Source organism: Ammodytes marinus (assembly GCF_949987685.1).
Source record: "Ammodytes marinus genome assembly, chromosome: 2".
Lineage (NCBI taxonomy): Eukaryota > Metazoa > Chordata > Actinopteri > Uranoscopiformes > Ammodytidae > Ammodytes > Ammodytes marinus.
In genome coordinates this window covers 11777115-11799273 of record NC_137231.1, presented here as the reverse complement: position 1 = coordinate 11799273, position 22159 = coordinate 11777115, and the positions used below count along the sequence as shown (strand labels likewise).

Here is a 22159-nt window from a genome sequence, read left to right as displayed (position 1 = left end):
ACATTGAGATCGGTCAGAAAGGTAATTACTGAACCAGCTACACGCATTTTCACTAATACCAATGTTAGCCAATTTATCTAATAGTAAAGAATGGTCTACTGTATCAAAGGCTTTACTGAGATCAATAAAGAGGGCAGCACAGTGATTACTATTATCTAAGGCAGAGACAATATTGTTAGTAACCAGAGTGATGGCAGAGATAGTGCTATGGTTAGTTCTAAAACCAGATTGGTGAACAGATAAAATAGTGTGACTTGAGAGAAATGTTTTCAATTGGTAATTAATAAGGGATTCCAGCGTTTTTGACAGACATGACAGTCTGGATATTGGCCTATAGTTATTAGGGTCAATTTTTTCTCCCGCTTTATACAAAGGAAGGACACAAGCTGATTTCCAGATCCTTGGAATAACGCAGGAAGATATAGAAAGGTTAAAAATGTGGGTAATACACTCTGCAATTACAGGGGCTGAGAGTTGGAGAAAGAATGGGTCTAGGTTGTCTTCTCCAGTGGATTTCTTGGGGTCAATGCTTAAGAGAGCATCAAGAACCATACTGGAGGACACAGGAATAATAGAAAACTGAGGAACATCATTGGTGGTAGGCATATGAACCTGTTCAAGGGGTAGCTGGTTGTCTGCTAGAGAAGATCTAGAGTTGTCCTCTTTGAAGATATGGCCAGCAACATTAAAATGTCTATTAAAACCAGCGCAGATCTCGGTTTGATCGGTAATAAAACTATCATCAAATTTAACCTGAATTGGAATAGAAGCTGATGTAGCAGAGCTATTTTTGTTGGTTTTAACCACCTTCCAGAATTTTGCTGGGTTAGAATAGGTGTCTGTGATCAATTTTAAATAGTAGTCAGATACATTCTTCCTCACTAAGGATGTACATTTATTTCTTAAGGCTCTGAATGCAGTCCAATGTGAGGCGTTATTAGTACGTCTAGCAAGAGACCAGGCTTTGTTTCTAGTTCGGAGAAGAGATGTAAGTTCTGGACTAACCCAAGGACTGGATCTATCCTTAACTCTATACTTCTTAAAGGGGGCATGTGTATTTAAAATAGATAGAAAGGTGGAAATGAAAAAGTCTAAAGCTAGTTCGACATCAGGAATAGCCAGGGTGTTGTGAATATCACTATTATAAAGGTCATGAAGAAAGGCTTGCTTATTAAAAATATTTAGGTTTCTCTTAATTAAAGGTCGAAATATTAATATTAAATTAATAGACAAAATTAAGCAAGATTATGACCGCTGGACTACACTTCCCCTTACTTTAATAGGCAGGGTGGAAGCTGTTAGAATGAATGTTCTCCCAAGGCTCCTATTTTTGTTTCAAACGCGACCAATCTCTCCACCTAAATCTACTTTTAATCTTATGGATCGTCTTATCTCAAGATTTATATGGCAGGGTAGGAGACCCAGAGTCCGATATAAAGTCTTACGACTGGCAAAAACTAAAGGGGGTTTAGGCTTACCCAACTTGAAGCATTACTGGTTAGCCTCACAATTACACGCAATGATAGTGTGGTTATCAGATGACACAAGTACAAGATGGCTCAGTATGGAAAAAAGTTACAGTCCTGATATGCCTTTGTCAGTGATCCCCTTTAATAGGGTTAAACCCACCAGAGGTCTTTTGGGAGAATGGTCGAACACAACATGTGTAGCTTGGAAGGAAATACATAAAATGTTGAAGTTGACATTTTTCTCTCTGTTTTGAGTTCAATTATTTACATTAGAGATTTTATTCCCTTAAGACTTGACACAGGATTCAAAAATTGGAAACTTCTGAATCTTCACTATGTACACCAATTATTTAGTAATAACAAATTCAAATCATTCGAACAATTGAGAACAGATTTTAAATTACCAAAAACAGATTTTTTCAGGTATCTACAATTAAGGAGCTTCATACTCAAACACCCAAACTGGAACAGATTGAGAGAGCCCACCCTTTTAGAACAGTATTTATTAAAGATTCAAGGTGGAGAACATATGAGGAAACCAATAACCAATGTGTATAGAATCATTGCTTCAATGACAAAAGATAATTCTTGTTATATGAAGGACAAGTGGATTAGAGAGCTACAGCTCGAAATAAGTGAGGAAGTTTGGTTGGAGACATGTACTCAGGCTCACAAAGTCACAAACGCCAATTTTGTGGAAGGAATTTCAATGGAAGATAAATAACCGATTTTTTAGAACACCACAAGTTTTGGCTAAAATTAATCCGAATCAACCCAGTCAATGTTGGAGGGAGTGTGGAGAGACAATGGCTACTCATTCACATATATTTTGGCAATGCCCATTGTTAGATGGCTTTTGGAAATCCGTATTTGCTTATATTAATAAAGTATTGAAGGTTGAATTGATAAGAGACCCTCTGGTAGCAATTCTAGAAATTAAACCAGTTGTGATACACAGTAGGAAAAAATATGTATTTATTACAGATATTACTGGTTGCAGCAAAGAAGGCAATTACAATAAAATGGCTTAAAAAGGACTCACCAAACCAAGCTGAATGGCTAATAGTCCAGGCATTATATAACCTGACCTCTCAAAAATTGCAACAGAAACCATTCCAACTGTTTTTGACTCATGAATATGTAATTAATAACATACTAAAAGTCTTAAGGAATCCAAGTGGTGGAAAGTTATTTTCTAAGGGGTTTCTTAACCATACCTTTATGTCAATTTTCGGCTTCCTAAAGTACTGTTTTATGGTAGATGTGCAAAATTGTTAACCTTTTCAGAAAAGCTTGAAACTTGGTACACTTATACAGTTTGGGGCTCTGAACATTTTCAGATATTAAGCCATTGCAAAATCAAATCATGGTTGCCATGGCGACCATTTAACTTTCCGCCATAGCCTAATTAAGCATTTTTCATCATAACTCCTGAAACAAACATAAAACCACATAACTAGTGATGTCTAACCCTATGTTTTCATGGTCAGGGATTACTATGATACCACATACAACATCAGAAACAGTTAAGGTTGGGCGCCCTTAGCTCAGTTGGTAGGGCGTCCCCCCCGGGCCGGGCCCAGCAGCAGATCCGGGTTCGATTCCCGCCCGCGGTCGTTCTCTGCATGTCACTCCCCTCACTGCCCCATTTCACCTCTGTCTCTCTGCACTATCAATAAAGCATAACAATGCCCAAAAAAAATTAAAAAAAAACAAAAAAAAAAACAGTTAAGGTCAATAGTTAAGGGTGAATCCGATGTTTTTCCGAAAATATAAGCCCAGAATCCAAAAACATCGCTGTGACTTTACAATTGGGGCCTATGTTGCATAAACATTGTGTATCGAGTTTTAATTGTGTTCTCTAACAAAGACATAGGCTTAAATGTATGTAAAATACTATAACAATATAAACAAATATATATATTTGTGAATGCTAAACTGGCACAAATTAACATAAATTGTTGCACTGATGAACATACATTTTAATATGAAAGTATTTTGGTGCACAGAAGAACTACTAATCCAAAGTGCAGCCAGAGCAGTACTAATGCAATGTGAAAGGGGTAAATCAATGCATACCATGACTATGCATTGCCCTCTGACCCCCTCTGGAGTGTGGTAACTTGAGAGAGGATAATGTGAAAAGACATATTTCAATGTAGCCTTTTGTAATTGACTAATAAAAAAAACTCAACTTAGTATTCAGATCGACTTTTACGTTTATTTAATAGTTGTATGAAGCATTGGAGCAAGTTTTCTCAAACATAGTCTGGTTTTTGCATGTGCACTTTCGGTTGTTACAGTCCGTCTTGCATGTGCATCAGATGACCCATAAGAGTATCTGTGGAGGTGTTGGTGGGACAGTTTTGATATGGACAAGCACCCCACAATCCCTATTTGTGAGGAGGAGTTTGTTTATCTATTGTTGTTCAATTCCATTGTTGGACGCTGACTGTGATACTTTGCTCCTGCTGATGTAGGTGGCGGACCCAGTAGCTATACTATACATGAGAAGGTTATAAAGGCCAGCTTCTCACAAAAGGGCTTAAAACGAACTGGTTTCTAATTTCTGGAGGGGAGCTCCTTTCCTATTGAGCACAGCCTTGGTTGTGTGGCAAACTCCACTGCTTTCTGTTCTATGAGCCAATCAGCATCACTTGTGGCATGGTACGTCTGACAGCTCCTTTTCTGTTGGTGACCACTGAGCATGTTGATGAACAGCTGCTTGTTTATTTGATTGGAAAGGAACTTGTTTTTCTTCAAGGTAACCAGCATGTTCTCACCTATGACGTTGGCTGCTTTGTCTTTGTATGTATATCAACGTGTCCAGGTGATGCGCATAAAAAGTGCTCCACCATCGAGCATACTAAATATGACCTTACCCTCCTGGAAGGTCAGGTGTGTGGAGCGCCCAAATGGCATCTGCTAATAGTGGCATATGTGGCTGTCGAAGCAGTAAGAAGGTCTCAAACAGGGCTGGAGGAGGACTGCACAGTTCATACTTAACATGGATCCCAGTTCCTGTGAACCCTTTGCAGCAATTATGTGTCGCTTGAAAAGTAGGTGAAGATCCACCTGCACTGCTTCACAATCGATCTTCACTGAGGATCTTTGTACTGATGGTGATCACCCGACCCCTCTTCTTGAATGTTTTCTCAGCAGTAGTTTGTCCATCCATGCTAACCAAAATGGTGTTTCTGATGGCTTTTGCCATAAAAAGGTGCGAGACACTGCACAAGCTTGGATCCAAGCAGTAATTGTGTCTTTCTAATATTTTTTTTCTACATTAGATTTGGAGAGACAGAGTTAACATGGGGCAAAGAGGGGAAGACATGCAGAGAACTTAACCAGGCTGGATTTGAACCCGGGTCCTCTGCGGCATAACCACTGTGCCATGAGCACCCCCTGTAATTGTGTCTTTCTTGGAGATAGTTCGGAACTGTGTGCGTTGTTAACTTCAGCACAAACTGGCATTGAGTGAAGCCATGTCAGATGTTGCAGCCATGTCATACCTTGCAATCTTGTGATGCCACCACTGGTTTTCATACTGTCATTAGAACCTGCTCAAGATCCATGGACATGCCAGCCCATAGGCGATAACTCCACATGGAATCCCCCTACAGATCTCTGGTTAATATCTGGATGGTGCTAATGGACCTAGCACATCCTCTGCACACAGGCCTGCCCACACAATTGGCTGGGCCCCTGAAAACCTGTTTGTAGACTCAGGAAAATGACAGAGTAACTAGCCTGTCCTGTTTATAAGAATGTAGAATAACTACAAAAGGTACCCAACCTGTTTTTTCATGGGGTCCAAATACTTTTCACAACCACACCCAGACACAAGTAGCAGGTAGGCCTAGATGTGTTTTCCGTGAGCAGGAACGACTCAGGAAATATAATCCAGACAAAACTGTTTAATATCAAAACCCAATCTTGTCACCATTTGGCACACAAAGGGTTTATAGGATGGATTATGTTTGAAACAGTTACACTCCGATGTGCTCAATCTGAAACATTTTGAACATTTCTGCTTTTCTACTGCTTTTTAAATGGCCTTAAGCGGAGACGCAGCTCTGTGTAAACACCCAACTTTGAATAGATATTGAATAGTTTGCAATGTGGCGAGGCTATGAAAGCTGTTTGTGTTGCTTTAGATATCGGCACTAGCAACGCACGTGGACATGTTTTTTTCTTTCTCATTTCCTGTAAGCGTTGGATCTCATGACGTTTTTCAAGTTAATTCAAAGAGTTCTTCATACTTGAGGATTGGTATCTGGGCTGGGCCCCTGAAGACCTCCGGTCAATGCCCCCCCCCCCCCTTACCCATGCTTTACTCGTATCAATGCGTGTGAGTGCGCTCATCCCTCAATAAACACATACATGTAATTGTAGAGAGAATAACTATCTTATCAACCAGGGATTTGCAGGGACAGTTGGGGGAGCAAGGACTTATTATTTTACAATAGTAGCACGTACATTTCTGACTTAGCCCAGCATACCAATTTATTTTGAATACCCACTCACACAATTGTTTAACAGATCAGCAGATCTCTACAAAATAATCAGTTCACACAGAGACATTGCTCTTCTTTAGTATCCACTAAAGCAATCTAAAAGTTTTTTCACAATTTGCACGTTTTCTATGCTACTAGTTTCTGGTATAAGATACATTTACACTAATTGACTGCACCAAATATTGCACTCTTTTGTATTTCTGCACATGACAATAAATAATTTTAAATCTTTTGGTGGTATTGTTGAAATAAATAACGCTTAAACATTAACATCAACAACAAATTCTTCACACAAAAAAGAAAAAAAAGGCGGTTCTCTACATGAATAACCAAACCAACCTACCCTTCAAAACTATAAAGTTGGCCTATATTTGGTTGCAACATTTAGGCTTAGTTCATTCTGCTCTCATCACTGCAAAATTACTGAAAACATTACTGAAATCATTACAAAAAAGTTCTTAATCTTTGAACACAAATCTGTTCCTTCAGTTATTTCCAACTTATTTGTGCCTTGTATCTTTCTTTGCATTAAGAACTTTTGAAGGTCTATTTTAATTTTTAATTTTTAGAAACAATACAGAAAGCAGGATCTTGGTGGTTACAATGATTAAAACAGGATGATGCTGCTCGTCAGCTTCATTGTGGTAGAACCCGGCTGGTTGGTCGATTAGCCAGGTTTCTGAAAAACTGGTCAGACCTGGCTGGCCGTGTCAACCTGAACACTTATGTCAAAGCCTTTAGAAGTTATTGTCCCCAAAGGGAAATTCTTTTTCACAAAAATGTACTTTATGGGAAGAGATAATTTAAACCTGTTTGTAGACTCAGGTTTAGGAAAATGACAGAGTAACTAGCCTGTCCTGTTTATAAGAATGTAGAAGAACTACAAAAGGTACCCAACCTGTTTTTTCATGGGGTCCAAATACTTTTCACAACCTCACCCAGACACAAGTAGCTTTTCTACTGCTTTTTAAATGGCCTTAAGCGGAGCCGCGGCTCTGTGTAAACACCCAACTTTGAATAGATATTGACATAAATATCTAAAAATCTAAAAATAAAGGTTATCTAGGTAGGTTCTTGGCCTCCATAGACCATGGGCTGGGCCCTAGAAAGCTTTCACACTTTCTACCCCTTATGGGCGGCCCTGTCTGCACATACTGTAGATGTGAGCTGATTTTGCGTAGAGATTATGCCCTGATACTGCCATGAAAGGAAGCATTTCTGATATTGTTTCAAGGTGAAGTTCCCAATTCTCAGAAACTTGCAAAATATGTCTACCAATGGATTTTAAGGATTCAGTTTTGCATTTGAGAAGTCATCTTATTCTGAGAATCACATCAGAATGGCATGCCTTCTCTGCAGACATCGTCTATCAGCTTAGCATAGATTGCAGCAACTTAATTGACACCAGAGTTTTATAAACGATCTCCAGCAGGTATCATCTGCTGATGACATCTCTTCATCATAGTATTTTGGATCTCCTTGCAGCTAATGGGGAGTTACAACAAGTACATTAGGCAGAATCAGGCAATTAGGGACTCTTTCAATGCAAATCCCATCCAAACATCTTCCCTGTCATAATGTGCACAACGGCTGCATAGAAAATCATTATCACTTCCTCTTCCCAGCATCAACCATAACATGCCCAATGGACCCCAACAACTAATATCAGTGTGGAAGCCCCCAAGTCACTAACCTCTGGCTCAGCTGCTTTCATAAGAAAATGCCTTCCACCAGTGGTTGATAAAATTTGATGATTGGGGTGGAATTGTGGCAGTGGGCATGTTCACATATGAACTTACATGCGGAGTAGATGCATGTAGGGTCACTATGTCTCATATCAACCAATGGGGTAAACACAAAGGATGTTTACCCCGGGTGATTGCCATGCTGTGCAAATTGCATCATACTAGACCATGCTGGCCTTTGTGAGACAAACAGGATGGCAGTTTTCCATATGAGTTCCAGGTCTGCTGTCAGGTCATATGGTTCTGACCTCTCTCTCTAACTAATAAAGGCAAAAATTACCCAAAAATAACTTGACATTGTTATCTTGAAAACGTTTAATACATTTATGGCAAGAAAATTAAATCAAATGAATATTATGACTTCATAGTTAATCATTTATTTGCACATGCATTGTACCATATCTCTTGTTAAACAAAGTTGTCGGTTGATATGGACAGTAATGAACGATTTGTGTGGATATCAGAAAAGAATGTATGTATAAATAAATAAAAATTAACATTGGATTCACCCTTAACTATTGACCTTAACTGTTTCTGATGTTGTGTGGTAACAGTAATCCTTGACCATGAAAACATAGGGTTAGACATCACTAGTTATGTGGTATTATGTTTGTTTCAGGAGTTATGATGAAAAATGCATAATTAGGCAATGGCGGAAAGTTAAATGGTCTCCATGGCAACCATGATTACATTTTGCAATGGCTTAATATCTGAAAATGTTCAGAGCCCCAAACTGTATAAGTGTACCAAGTTTCAAGCTTTTCTGAAAAGGTTAACAATTTTGCACATATCCCCTCTACCAGAAAACAGTACTTTAGGAAGCCGAAAATTGACATAAAGGTATGGTTAAGAAACCCCTTAGCTTAACTTTCCACCACTTGGATTCCTTAAGACTTTTAGTATGTTATTAATTACATATTCATGAGTCAAAAACAGTTGGAATGGTTTCTGTTGCAATTTTTGAGAGGTCCACCCATATTTTCTCACAAAATGCCTGTACTATAACAATTTTAAGAAATATATACACTATGGAAAAAATTACATATTCTTTAAGATTACAGAGGGATCTTTTCATTGAAAGATGGGCACCATTAATGTCTGTGATGGAGGACCGTTAGAACTAGACCCAATTATATATTCCAGGTGAACTTGTATACAACCCATGTTTTGTTTTAAGTTGATGTTTGTTCTGTTTACATTGTTTATTTTCAATGTTGTTAATTATTTTTTATTTCTTCTTTCTTGTATTTCTGAACATATTCTCCTGTCAATTTGATTAGATACGTAAGAGCGTATGAATGTTATGACCCATTGTAACGGATATTGTTTCTAAGTGAAAGTAATTGCTGTAAAAGGAGATCTGAAGAATATTCAAAATAAAAAATATTATATTAATATAAAAAAAGTATTAAAAAAAAGGAAAGGTTGTTTACAGTGTAACGTCAGTTCAAGCGGATTACTTCATGCTCTCCAGGCTCTAATAGCTGCAAGACACATGCATAATTTATATGGAACTATGATGAATAAATCATTTATGATTTTATGGGAAGGCTTAATTACTCTACAACTGATGAGGGTCAACTTTGAAATTGAATTTATGTTGCACTCAGAGGAGATGGGATTATTGGGTTTAAAGTGATGCACCACCCAAAACACACTGCCCTTTCTCTCCTGCTAAGACTTACCTCAAAGATCTGAGGCTCAGCCTGAGGCGGTGTGTTTAAAGATTTTTTTGTGTGTGAAATGATCACTGCGTCGAACATATCGCCCATAGAACTGTGAAGCAGAGGTAGTGTAGATTATGCTGCAGTATTGTACTGTAATAGTACTCTTCACTACTGGAATCCACTCAACTGGCATTTTTTCGAGCCTGCCACAGGACGAAACCACAAAGCCAAAGCCAGAGGTGAGCGTTAGAAACTTAAACGCTGATAAATCACTTTAAAGACTCCCTTCACTTGGATTTTTGACCTTGACTGTGCAGAGTGATGGATGTGCAGAGTGAGTTTAACACATTTATGAAATCACAACAAGTGTTGAGGCCAATCGTTTTTTACTATGAAACGTTCAGCTCACAGGCACTTAGAATTGACTCTTCATTTAAACATCATAAGAACCCTTCTGTCCAGCAGATAAACTTCTGAAATGAGTAATTGTTGCATATCCATTTTGGATTTTTATAATGATGGGAAATTAGTCATTTCTGAACTTATCAGACGCAAAGTATCTTTCTTTTTCTTGTTTGCCAAACCTCACACCTTTTTCCAATCCCTTACTGTATCATATGTATGTACATATCATATTTCCAGAGCAGCTGATCCTCACTATCAAGTGTATTTCTCACTGAAAGGACTCCAATTATTTGCTTTTAGGCAACACTCCAATTTCTCACCTTTTGAAAAGCTGATAGCGGAATTAATAATGTAGCCATATTTTGAGAAACTGACCGTCCACCTGCTGTCTCTCACACGACAGCAGTTGAGATATGAGATAAAAAGCAATGAGACGAGACAAACTAGCAACTACACTAGCACTGAAGACATATAAAAGCCCTTTATTTTGTTTAGCTTTTTGCTTGTTACCTCCATTAGGGAAACCTGCGTATGTCAAACTGAGACAAACTACTGTTTTTGTATGAAATGCTTCACTGTTGACCAGCTGTTAACCGAGGGATCTGAGGACTCCTAAAAGCAGCAAGGTGGACTGTTTGTCCTTGTGATGGGCAGCTTCTTTATTCACCTCATGTGTAAGTAGTAGTATGAAACATAGCATGCTTTATTGCCACAGTTTTCTCATGACTGCAAAAAATATTGTCTTTATTTATTACCAAACGATTTCAAGGTTCTGGTTGTACGGGTAGGAACGCAGAACCTTTTTATTTTATTTTTTCATGATCTGAAGAAGGACAAGGATGACAATCCCAACTTTGAGCATCACATTCATCAGATTCACATCAAATTTTCAACATCAACAAACATACTTTTGTCATTCAGCTCAAGTTCTACATTTCTTTTTTTCTGCAATAATACATCTGCTCCCAGTATCAATTTCCCAAAATATCACTGGTAAGCATGACGCTTTTTCCTTTTATTAATTTGTCATACTTCCATCTGAAGTAATACATCGTCAGCCTTAATCAGAATCCTTTTCAATAAAATATATTGTTGTTTTAGTGACATTCATGCACTGAGTGGATGCATCCATTCAAAGGACATAACGGAGTAGAAGCAATTACCAATGAAGTCTGATAAAAATTCACCTTGAGGCATCAGTGATAGAAATCCTTAGAGGGTTTTCTAGCTCTCATAAATAATGAAATGTCAGAATAAGTGATGGCGTGTGAGCATCTCCTTTGAGGAGCAACAGTCGACGGCAGGATGTTCCACACTCACTGGACTTGGACTCTCACCAGGAACCATGATTTAGAAGCACTTACAGGTGACACAGAGAAAGGATGAGAGGAGAGGAGGATGAGCAAGAGACTCACATTGATATTCGGCTGAGCGCCCGGCACTGCAAACAATCCCAATAAGTGATTGTTTTTTTCGTATGGCTTCAAAGGAGGAGTGTGAGGGAATGTGAACCTGTTTTGAGCATGCCTGTACTCATCCCATGCCGGGTCGCTGTAATTCCTCCTCTCATTTCCATTAGACTGAACAGCAAAAGACTGCAAATTCATACTGCGAACAACTCAAAACAAAAACTAACAACTACGAAAGCCTCCTCCTACTGTGAGATGTCCTGACCTGGACATTGGTAAAACACTATTAGCACTACAGAAGTGGGTTGGAAAGATTTAATTAAATATAGCAGTTAAAACTGACGTTTATATTCATTATTAGATTTTTTTTATTAATTGGGTAATGTTCTGACTTTAAAATGTCAGAAAACAGAAGCGTTGTCCTCAAAAGGCTTGTTTTGTCGAACTGACTAGTCCAAAACCCAAATATATTCAAAAGGCCTATATAATTATATAATAACTCACAAATCACATTACAGAAGCTGGAACTAGTGAATGTCTGGCAGCTTTGCTTGACATATAACTTTATTCAAATATTTTGATTAGAAATAGGCCTAGATTTCCTCTTGATCAGCTTATCCTTTCAGAGCTAACTGCTACTGCTAACTGATATAGTCTGCTACAAGAGTCAACAGCCTATTAGCGGTATCTATTATTCTTAGGCTGTGCTTTAAGCTAAAAGCTGACATGCTATCAAACTCACATTAGCTAGGTTTCCATCTAAATGTGAAGCAAATCTGAATTTCGAGAAGAAAAAAGGAAATGCGATTGAGAATGTGGACACATTTCAATCGAGTGGTAGGAGAGGATGAACTCCATTGGTTTCAGCAGAAGACGACGGTATAGAAAACGTACCGTAACATGTCTGTAATAAGATAGTAGTATGAACAGTAGATGTTACAAACCAGAAATCAAACAAACATGAATAGAGGTCTCCAGGAAATGGTTTCTATTGGGCAAGTTGTTATTGTCCTTTCAGTGAAATTAAAAATATTTACCGTCTTCACCATAATGGTGTTAGCATGCTAACTGTGGCTAATAGGTATGGGAATGAAGAAAATGTTGACCTGATAATGGTAGGCATCTACAAATCCTGAGTTTTACATCAATATCCTCAGAGCCATGCTGCTAGCAGTGCAAAACACAGAGTACATTTTCAAAGCAGTTGACATAAATCACATGTAATGTAAATGGTATTAAAGAGAATATTCAACTAGTGTTAAAGTGGTTGTTGAGTAACATAGCAGAGATGTGTCTCCTGCTTGTGTGTCTTTTTTGACCCCATTACTGGGGCTCAGCCTGGAACAATGACGACTGTCTTACCACTAAGATTCTTCTGAGAAAGCCAACCCAGTTTTAAGGATTTAGCAATTTGTCATGCTCCCACTGCGCCGAAGTAGGCTACGAGTGCATTTTTTGTGTGAAGGCTAGCGAGTGAAAATTCTGAGGATGAAAAACAAAAATTCTCCCACTGAGTTTCTGCGTTAACTGAGGACTGATCAAGGGAGCTTTTAAGCTCGGCTCACTGCAACCGCTGGCAGCTCGCATCGCGTCAGTGCAACTCTGGTCTCAACCGAATGAGACTTCCTGCAAATGTTATAGACCACACACTCCTGTAGATCAAAGACACCCCATTTGTTACAGCAAGAACACCCTGTCCCTTTTCAAAACGACATCTACCTAACATCTGGTTTATATACTGAAGAGCCTTTGCGCTATTGAGCTCTTTAAATGTCTTCTTTATAGTATCAAGTCTCCCCCCAATAAACACATTAGTGGAAGAGGAGGGCGAGAACACTTTTGACAGTTTGATTCAGCATCCCGGATTGTAAGACCAAGCCCCAACCTCAGCGATTTTTACCAGCATCCAATAAGGAAGTGACCGCAACTGTAGTAACCGGAAGTGCCACTAGGGGGGTGGAAGCAGAAGACAGCCATCTCTCATTGACTCACTTGTTAAACAGGCTGTTTTCAAAGTCTTATTACACCTATTTACAGCCTGGTCCACAAAACCATTTTAGTCTGTATGTTTAGACAACACTGAGGGGGGTGAATTTTTTCGGACCACGCTAGTTTTTATTTTATCGGAGGTTAAAATGTATTGGCGCGATCTCTTGAGTGACAGCTCTCCGCCCGTTGTCCCTCACTTTGCCTCGGAGGTATACGTCAGCTATCTCCCTCCCCCTCACAAAATGGCGACGCGCACACACCAGGATTATTGGATGCCGTGTGAATAACTGAGGTCAGCCCGGATGCTACATCCATATTATTTACTATCTATGAGTAAGACACATTTCAACAAGAGATCGGTCAAGAAACGTAACCAGGAGATTGGAGGACATTTACCCACACAGGTTAGAGATGATGCCTCATTCGTATGCTAGCAGCAACAGGCTGATAGTCTGAGGCAGACGACAGCTTACGATCGCGGTGACCTCCCAGGCCGGCCTGATAAGCAAGAGGCGCAGAGAGCGGCTTTAAAGCTGGTCCACTGATCAAAGAGTAAGATATCCACTTTGGAAGTTAAAAGTGGTGACTCGCTGGATTAGAAGTTAAAAGGAGATGTGGAGAGACGCTGTGTGCTAGAGGCTGCCAGAAGCTGCACAGCATGCTCTTCACTGTAATGCAATAAGGATGTGGACAGAACAGACCAAAGCTCTACAACTCTCGGAACAGGGTGGCTCTTAAGATGGAATAGCAGCCTATATGAAGATGGTATTTCCAATTCCAAAATGATTATTCCATCAAGCAATGCACAACCAAAAATTTGATCATTTATCACAAAGAATGGCTCAACATTTTGTCTTTCCTGCTCCTGAAATGCGCAGATTTGCTACTTTTGTCTGTTTGACATGAATGTCTTTGGGGTTTAAACAGTTAGGAAAAAACTAAGTTGAAGATGTCAGGTTAAGTTCTGAAAAATGCAGTGGACATTTAAAAAAACTAACCTTTAACAAGAGTTAATGTTGACAATGTAAAAAAATGTACCTCACCATATCATAAATGATAACTCTTTGATTTGCTACATTTTGTTTTAGCACACACAAATAATGTGTATTGTTTCTTGTGCTGGCAGCTGATCAGACCCTAAAATTTACTTAAATAATAAAGGACTCTGGCATCTGCCTCTGTTCGTTCCATTCTATTAGAAAAATATTAAGGCATTGACTAAATGTATTCATTAATTAATCAAAAGGAGCAAGGCAAAAGCTCTGTAAGTGTGTGTGTGTGAGATAGATAGAGAGAGAAAGAGCAGGTGGAGCGGTGTGCACAGCTGAGGGTCTTTTTCAGTGTTGTTATACCTCCCTCCACCCTTACTGTCACTTTCCATCAGGAAAACGCTCCACCTCTCCCTCTGTTCCTCTTCTCTCTTCACCTCTGTCCCTTCCCTCCCTTCCTCCCTCTCCACAGCACCGCTACGATCTCTCTTCCTGCCGACATCCGAGTGGAATCCAGCCAGCTGCTATGGGCTAGAATGGACCCCCGTGTGCACTGACATTGGCTGATCACCATTTTGATTCTGCTAAAGACCTTTGCTGACTAATTACACTAATTACAAAAAGAGAATTCGGTCCTTATGTCATGTCTGTTTATCTTTAGCCCACATGACTGAGGATGCAGGCGTGCGTTGACCCGCTGTGTATCTGCACGGCATCAGGGAAAGTACATTGGCTACTTCAATTTGTATAATCCAAACAACAGTCCTACTGTGTGTCTAAGCCTAATACAATAAGCATATACAGTGCTACAGTACAAACCGCAGTGTGAACCAACACAGGGCTGCTGATCACATGTGTACACACATATAAAATCACGCACACATTATAATAATAGCACCTGAGCTGCTTGTCTCCTTTCTACTCCTTCTTGTTCATGACGTTCCTGCTCTAAATGTTCTGTTGAGAGGCTTTGGGGCTCCACTCTTTGCTCATTGTGCTTTCTTCTGACGCAAGTGGGATTTCAGTCAGAGCTTGATGCATGCACCACCTGACCTTTAGCACATAGTACATACATAGCGGGACTCCTTTTTTACAGCTTCCTCCCACAGACCACCAAAACAGTTCCCACACACATTGACTACGATACTAAACTACAGCACTGCCCTCTTCCAGGATCAGCAGCATCGCATACGTGCTTTCAGGTCTCCAGGCAACATCCAGACCACAACCACAGTGACTGTTGTTTGTCAGCTTCACACAAAACAGACGTGAGAACCACGCGTCTCTCTGCTGTCTTCTGGCTTGTTTCACACTAATTCACTGTTGGCGGAGGGAAATGGGACAGTGGAGAGGAGGTTCTCACGCCTGTGGAACCAAAACAAACAAAGCCCTGCTCCGGCAACACAGCAGCCAACAGCTGCTGATAGGGTTTATCTCTGCGGTCACACACGGGCCATCCCACAACAGTGAGCACTGAGCAACTGTAATGGCCCTTAAGACCCCATACAAACACACAAACAGAATAGATTCAGACATCAATTGCACACTACACGTCCTACTGATTTTAAAGGTGAGCTGATATTGTTTTTTGTTTAAGAAAATGTCATCTGTAATGATACTGCAGCTATGGTGCATATTTGGCCTAGCTTGCTAACGTAACACAAGTAGTCCAATACGTGATCCAAATCAGGACAGACAGAGTGACCAGGTTTCTTGAGTAGCACCCGTCAACTTATAGATTCAAAGTAATATTGTTAAGTTATAAGGTTATGTTCGATATAATTTTTCTTCTGCTGTATTGTGTCCTTTGACATTTATAAAGTGCTTTAATGACTATATGCTATTAAGGTAAATGTCCCCGGTTTAGCTATATCGTTCATGAATGCGCTCAATATTGCCGGTGTCTCTGCTTTGTGGACAGCCATTTCTCTATCATCTGAGAAAAATCTAGAAAAAGGTAAATTCTAGGCGGCAGAAGCAATTGCTGCAGTGTGAAATCCATCAGACAGGCCACAAGTGTTGGAAAATGATGGAGATGGCAGATAAGCCCATGTGTTTTGCTATGGGAGTGGGTGTAGTGAAAGGGGATCAGTCAACAGCAGTGTTTAGAGGTTCAAAAGCCCCTCTGGGGAGGAGAATGGATCGATCCTCCTTGGCCACGAGCCAATCCTCTCCCTGCCCTGGCCAGATATTCGTCCACACAATATATAAGCCTCTAAGCCTTCAGTTATACTGTATATGGGGTTCAGGGTTTCGCCACAGACCAGTAGTTGTATTTATGAACTCCACGGCCTGTGTTTTTGAAACGCAAACTATACACAGATGTTTATAGGCCGCTCACCACAGATGCCCTGCTGCATGTGGTGGTGCGTATATGTTATCGTCATGATGCTCTGATTAGAGGGAATGGTGGAGATAAACCATAGCTGCCGTCTCATTAGTTTGGAGTTACTCGGCTTGGGTCCCACCCGCAGGAACTCCTCCCAAAGCCACAGCAGAGCGGGACACCCCAACACAGCCTGCAGCGACAGGACCCACAACACAACACAGCTGCTTCGGCAGGCAGAGTGCACCTTAATGCAAAAGTCAGCAAACTTACACATGTACACCCACACACACACACACACACACGCAAACACACACACTGGGGACACTAAGTACACTCAACTCTCTTTCCAGCTCTTGCCAAAAAACAGCCTCAGAGGACGAGATCACTACTACTGGCTACAAGACAACATGGGGTTTCCCCGCAGGGACACTCCATGAACCTGCATCGAGCAAGTGGCTGGCGGTGACCTGCTGAGGTACAAACATAGCAAACATCAAAATCCACATTAAAACAAGCCCACTCCTGGCAGGCCTAGCAGCGATGCAATGAGGACATCACCACAGCCTGGTGGAAGCTATAGGCCTCGTGGGAGCTGGGATCGATGGTGTAGGTCTGCCCGTGTTTGGGAACAGAAGCAAAAGAGCGTGCACAGAAAGAGGAGGCAGAGGGCTGGTTTGTGCCGCTGTCCGTCAGGCCTTATTGTGACAGGTTTATCCCAGCCGAGGGGGAAGGTAACACACAGAATGCCACAAAGAGGACCGATAAACGTCAGGCCTATAGCCCATGCGCCTGGTAATGGCTGACAAACGGCTCAGTGTCTCATCCCGCAGCCAGTCAACCCCAGACACATGTGAGGCTCTGTGTTACCTTCTATCAGAGGGGATACCACTGAAAAGAACAGCAGAAATCCAGCCACACGGCTCCTCAATAGTAAAACAACTGTCATGCAGAGGCACTTCCGCTCTGAAATTCAGCATTTCAACACACATTTCCCTCATGAAGAATAGAAAAACACTAATATATCAAGTGATTTATATACTATAGGTTCTGTATAGCCAATATCTAAAGTGCTCAGTGTTGTATTTACTTTTCATATGGATCTCCTGGACTTTTCCATACCTTTAATAGTCTTCAGACCGGCTTTTAAATTATTTTATGTGTCCCTTCTCTTATGATCGCGACTGGAAAATACATGATCCTTCTTGGTGTGTCTATAAGTAAGTAAGTAAGTAAGTAAAGTTTATTTATATAGCGCCTCTCGCAGACCAGGGTCACAAAGCGCTTCACATTAAAAAAATATTTTGATATTTTTCTGATGTGACAATCACAACATACAGATATGTTCCTCTAAATGGGTCAACACAGTGTGTAATAAAGTAGAGATAAGTGATGTCAGAACAGGATAATGTAATTTATTCATAAAACATCAGTTGAAAACAGTCAGTGATGAGTATATCACTGATTTCATATTTATCCTTAAGAAGGGGGAGGACAGTGACCAGGCTCTGACCAGTTCCACATACCACATCATTTATTGCCTGAGCTAGTTTGCGACGCCCATCTGTAGATGGGTGTCTGTAAAAAAAAACACACACACATGCAGTTTAACAAGAAAGCACACACACACACACATACACACACACACCCACACACACACAACTGCGATTCAATACAACTGCAATTCATTACAGTTGTGGTTTTGCAGTTATGAACCATTTAGGGTAACATTTCATTCCATTTTTCTATACTCAGGCAGCTATTAGACTGATTGTTACCCCAAGGACTTTTAAAATTGAGCTGTCGTCTGTTTATTCTGCATTCTGGATAACACTGCCAACTAAATTCACCACCGTGTATCGATGAAAATGTAAATACACCATTGCATATTAATGAAAGATGACATAATGCAGAAGAATGCACGGTGAGGTCACCTTCAGTATATCCCATGGGTCCTTCCCTGCTCTGATGTTACATAACGCCTTCTAAGATACTTAAGGTGAGAGTTTTACTCTTCACGCTTCACCCCATCAATGAGGTGATGAGATATTGTTTTGTCCTATAGACCTGACCTGACTGTATACTACAGCACCTAACACAGAAGTCACAATCAGATGCTTGATTTTGCCTCTATTAACCCTAACACAGTGTGATGTGTATTCCGTGTAAGGCTTGAAGAATAACTTAGGCAGCTGAGATTTGTCTTAGGCCAGTCCTTCTAACAGATGTCTTAAACCTCCCCCATATCTTTACTTAAGACACTGGGATGGCAGGACGCTGAATCCACACACAGTGGCAAACAGAGAGTGTGTGCTGAGGCTTGGCAGAGTACAGTGAAAACATCTGGTCATACTTAAAAAGGTAAGCAGTCATCGGAGAGAATTACAGTCAACCAAACAAACAAAGGCTGTGCTGCATGGATTTCACTTTAAAGCAACATGCACTAATATTATACAGTTGCATGCAAGTCCTTTGCTCTCACACAGAAGGAACTACATGTTTAATGGCGCTGCAAGTAGTTTAGGCATATAATAAATTAACCAGATTTGTCCACATACTGTATATTCTTTCCATCATGTGGAGTGAAATGATTTTAGATAAAGTGGCACTGCCTCCTGTACAGCATGACTGTCATTCTTACATAGGAGTGACAACACATTCGACGAGCACAATACACAGAGCAGAGTGCGTAGTGTCGCACTGAGCCCCAGCACCCATCTGCCTGATGAATGCACAGCCCATTCCAACACGGTGACCTTTGGCAAGGTCATGGCACGCCGACAGCCGCATGAAGACGCTGCTGAATGCATAAATTATTGCCACACTTCTGTCATCAGCGTGCCTTGTGTCCTTGTTAGTTGAGAACGCCTCTAAGCTCAACCTGTGGCTCATCATCTACATGAGTCCCCAAAGCAGACAGGGACATTTAGGACTCTCATTTATTCCCCAGAAAGTTACATAAGATTTGCATTGCGTGGCAACCACATCAAGGCCGACTTTAATTGGTCCCAATGTGATGACCTGACATTGCTTGTGGTGAGGACAGTCATACCATACATGATTCATTTATTTACCTATTTCAGACCTTTGAGCTACTAGTTAATCAGCCACATGATGCATTTAGAACTGTATTGCCTTCATCTACATTAAATCTGCCCCTCCCCCCATCTGTGACGAGTGCGTACATACATAGGCTATAGGGAAAGCGCTCTTACCTGTGTCCTGTCGAAACTGGTGCATGGACTGCAGGTCGATGAGGTAAGGAGAGAGCTGGCCGTCCACCTGGCCCAGGACCACAGATCCCCGGGCGTCCCCCTTCAGCACGTTCTCAATGTGGTGGCAGACCGCCGCGCTGTAGGGCCTCCAGCGCCCGTGTTCGTTCAGCCACTCCCAGACCACCACCCGGGCCAGGCTCTGAGGCGGGTACCCCAGCCCGTTGGCGGGCACCAGCAAGCCCGATCCTGGACGAGCCATGATCCTGACTGCACGCTTCAGCTGCTGGCTATGTCCCGAGCTAGAACAGCACACAGTCAACTGACACACTGGAACATTGTCATCACAGTGTCAAAGAGGGGAAAAAAAGCTTGAATCAGCGATTGGTAGGGTGGTAGGGTGGTCCTCCTCAATTATCTCATGCTGCTTTCAAGCAAGCAAGCATGCAGCTCTGCCGGAGTCATAGTCCAAAGGTACTTTGCGACTGCTGCTGGCGCTTTGATCAGCCCAAAGCAGCCCTCTGCCCTCTCGTGTCTTGTGGTGTTTGAAGTGGCAGACGTTAATGTTAATGATGGTGTTGATGATGATGAGATTTGCAGCTGTATAGCCTCAGTCCTCCACAGCAGACCACAGCATATCAGCAGCAGCAGGTAGACAGGAGATGCTCTAAACAAAAGGACAGAGGAGCAGAGACACACACTGGTAAACAAATGATGTGATTTTTCCCCGTGGGTTCTTTCTCACCACCAGTGAGGCATCTTTTCAGAGGAGATGACACAAACCTAAGCAGAGCTGTGCTAGAGTCCCATTAGTGGCCTGGCTGCACCTCTGGGCATTTCTGTTTACTTTATGTGTGGGAGCACAAAAAAAAAAAAAAAGATTGCATGTGAGCCTGTGAGCTGTGTCAGCAGCATAAATAATTGTGATTGTCATCAGATTTGTGTGGAGGGGACAGAGCAGCGTGCATAAACAGACAGATGCTTATCACAATCATAGCCTATAGCAGGCAGAATATCACTCAGACATTAAATGATGCTGAGGCAAAACAAGGGATGCCGTGCTGTCTCTGTTGCTTCTATGATGTATTAAAAATTGAAAATGTTTTGTTAAAACCCTACGCTTTTCGTGACATGCACAACACGCACGGATTTGTTGTGGCGATACAGACCTGTAGGCTGCAGTTGTGGTGCCACACATCTGTCAGGTAGAGGCAGCATTTCTAAGGCTCCGGCCGAAAATCAATTGCAAAAGAAAAAAAAAGACGAGGTGCAAATCTAGAAAACGCACCTGCCACTTATTGGATTCGTGTCCCCTTTATCTTATCCGTAAAACTGGAATCTTCCTCCTGCAGTTCCAGTAATCCAGGGTTATTTGTTGCAGAAAAAATCTAGACGTCGTTTTATTCCCGCGAATCTGCCACAGACTACTACAGCAGCTTGTTGGTCCGCCGTGTTGAAGTGAATGCATGCCCCACTTACACGGCTCTCAGTGTGTGAGGTGCAGAGACATCCCGCTGTATAAGACGCACATTGCTGCCTGTAACGCCAAACATCACGCGCTCACATAGTAAACACGCATTTCTCGCCGCCGCACGCAAATTACGCACAAATTTGCAGGCGCACCTGTAAGGATAGCCGCTGAAAATCACCCAAAAGTCAACTACAACGAAACAAAAAATAAACAACTTCCGGTATCAGATTTCAAAATAAACCTGGAGATGCTCTAAACAAAATAAAACCTGGAGATGCTCTGACACATGCTTAGACTGAGAACAACAATATTACAAGATGATGAGGCGCTGGTGATGGTACGAGCATTTGAACAAAAATAGATAAAACACTGTTCTTTAAAAGTTTATTTAGACATTTTGATCATAGGCTTTTTTTTCCTCACAAAACAAATCTAGCCTATTAGGCATCTCACAGAAACATTCCGGGAGACATCTGAAATCCTTCTGACACTTTAACGTGGCAGCACACGAGATGACACAGTGAGGAAAATACTGAAAAAATCAAAGGGAGGGACAGTGGTTACACTTCCATTAGGTGTTGGAGTTGTCCATCAACACAACACATTCATCAGAGAGGAAAGCAGAAAGGAGGAGAGATGGATGAGTAATTTGACAGTCATAACTGACAGCTAACAAAACTCAATATAAATCAAACCAAACTAGATCACTAAAAGAAATAGGAGTGCTGATTCATTACAAATTGAAAAATAATGGTAACCTGCTTATAACTACTTTTCATAGAACATACATAAAACAGCTATTAATCATGTGATAGTGATGATGAGGATAGCACAGGTTGCAGTAGTATAATAATGCTTGCCTACTCAACAAAGAGACCAGTGGAACTGCAAAATATTTTAAATATGCTTACAGAGAATTTACTGGTTACTGGCATCTTATTTGACTGATGAGACCAGGGG

General features: G+C 41.0%; 1 protein-coding gene across 1 annotated transcript in view; it reads right to left on the bottom strand.

Moving 5' to 3' along the window:
- The window catches only part of dtx1 (deltex 1, E3 ubiquitin ligase), a gene marked incomplete at its 5' end in the record, with an annotated part of 50588 nt that extends 30598 nt beyond the window's left edge, over window positions 1-19990 (bottom strand). Inside the window, one exon of the mRNA XM_080038386.1 lies at window positions 19732-19990. Coding sequence (XP_079894512.1) covers window positions 19732-19990 — 259 coding nt within the window. The remainder of the gene's footprint in view (window positions 1-19731) is intronic.
- Between the last annotated feature and the right edge of the window lie 2169 nt (window positions 19991-22159).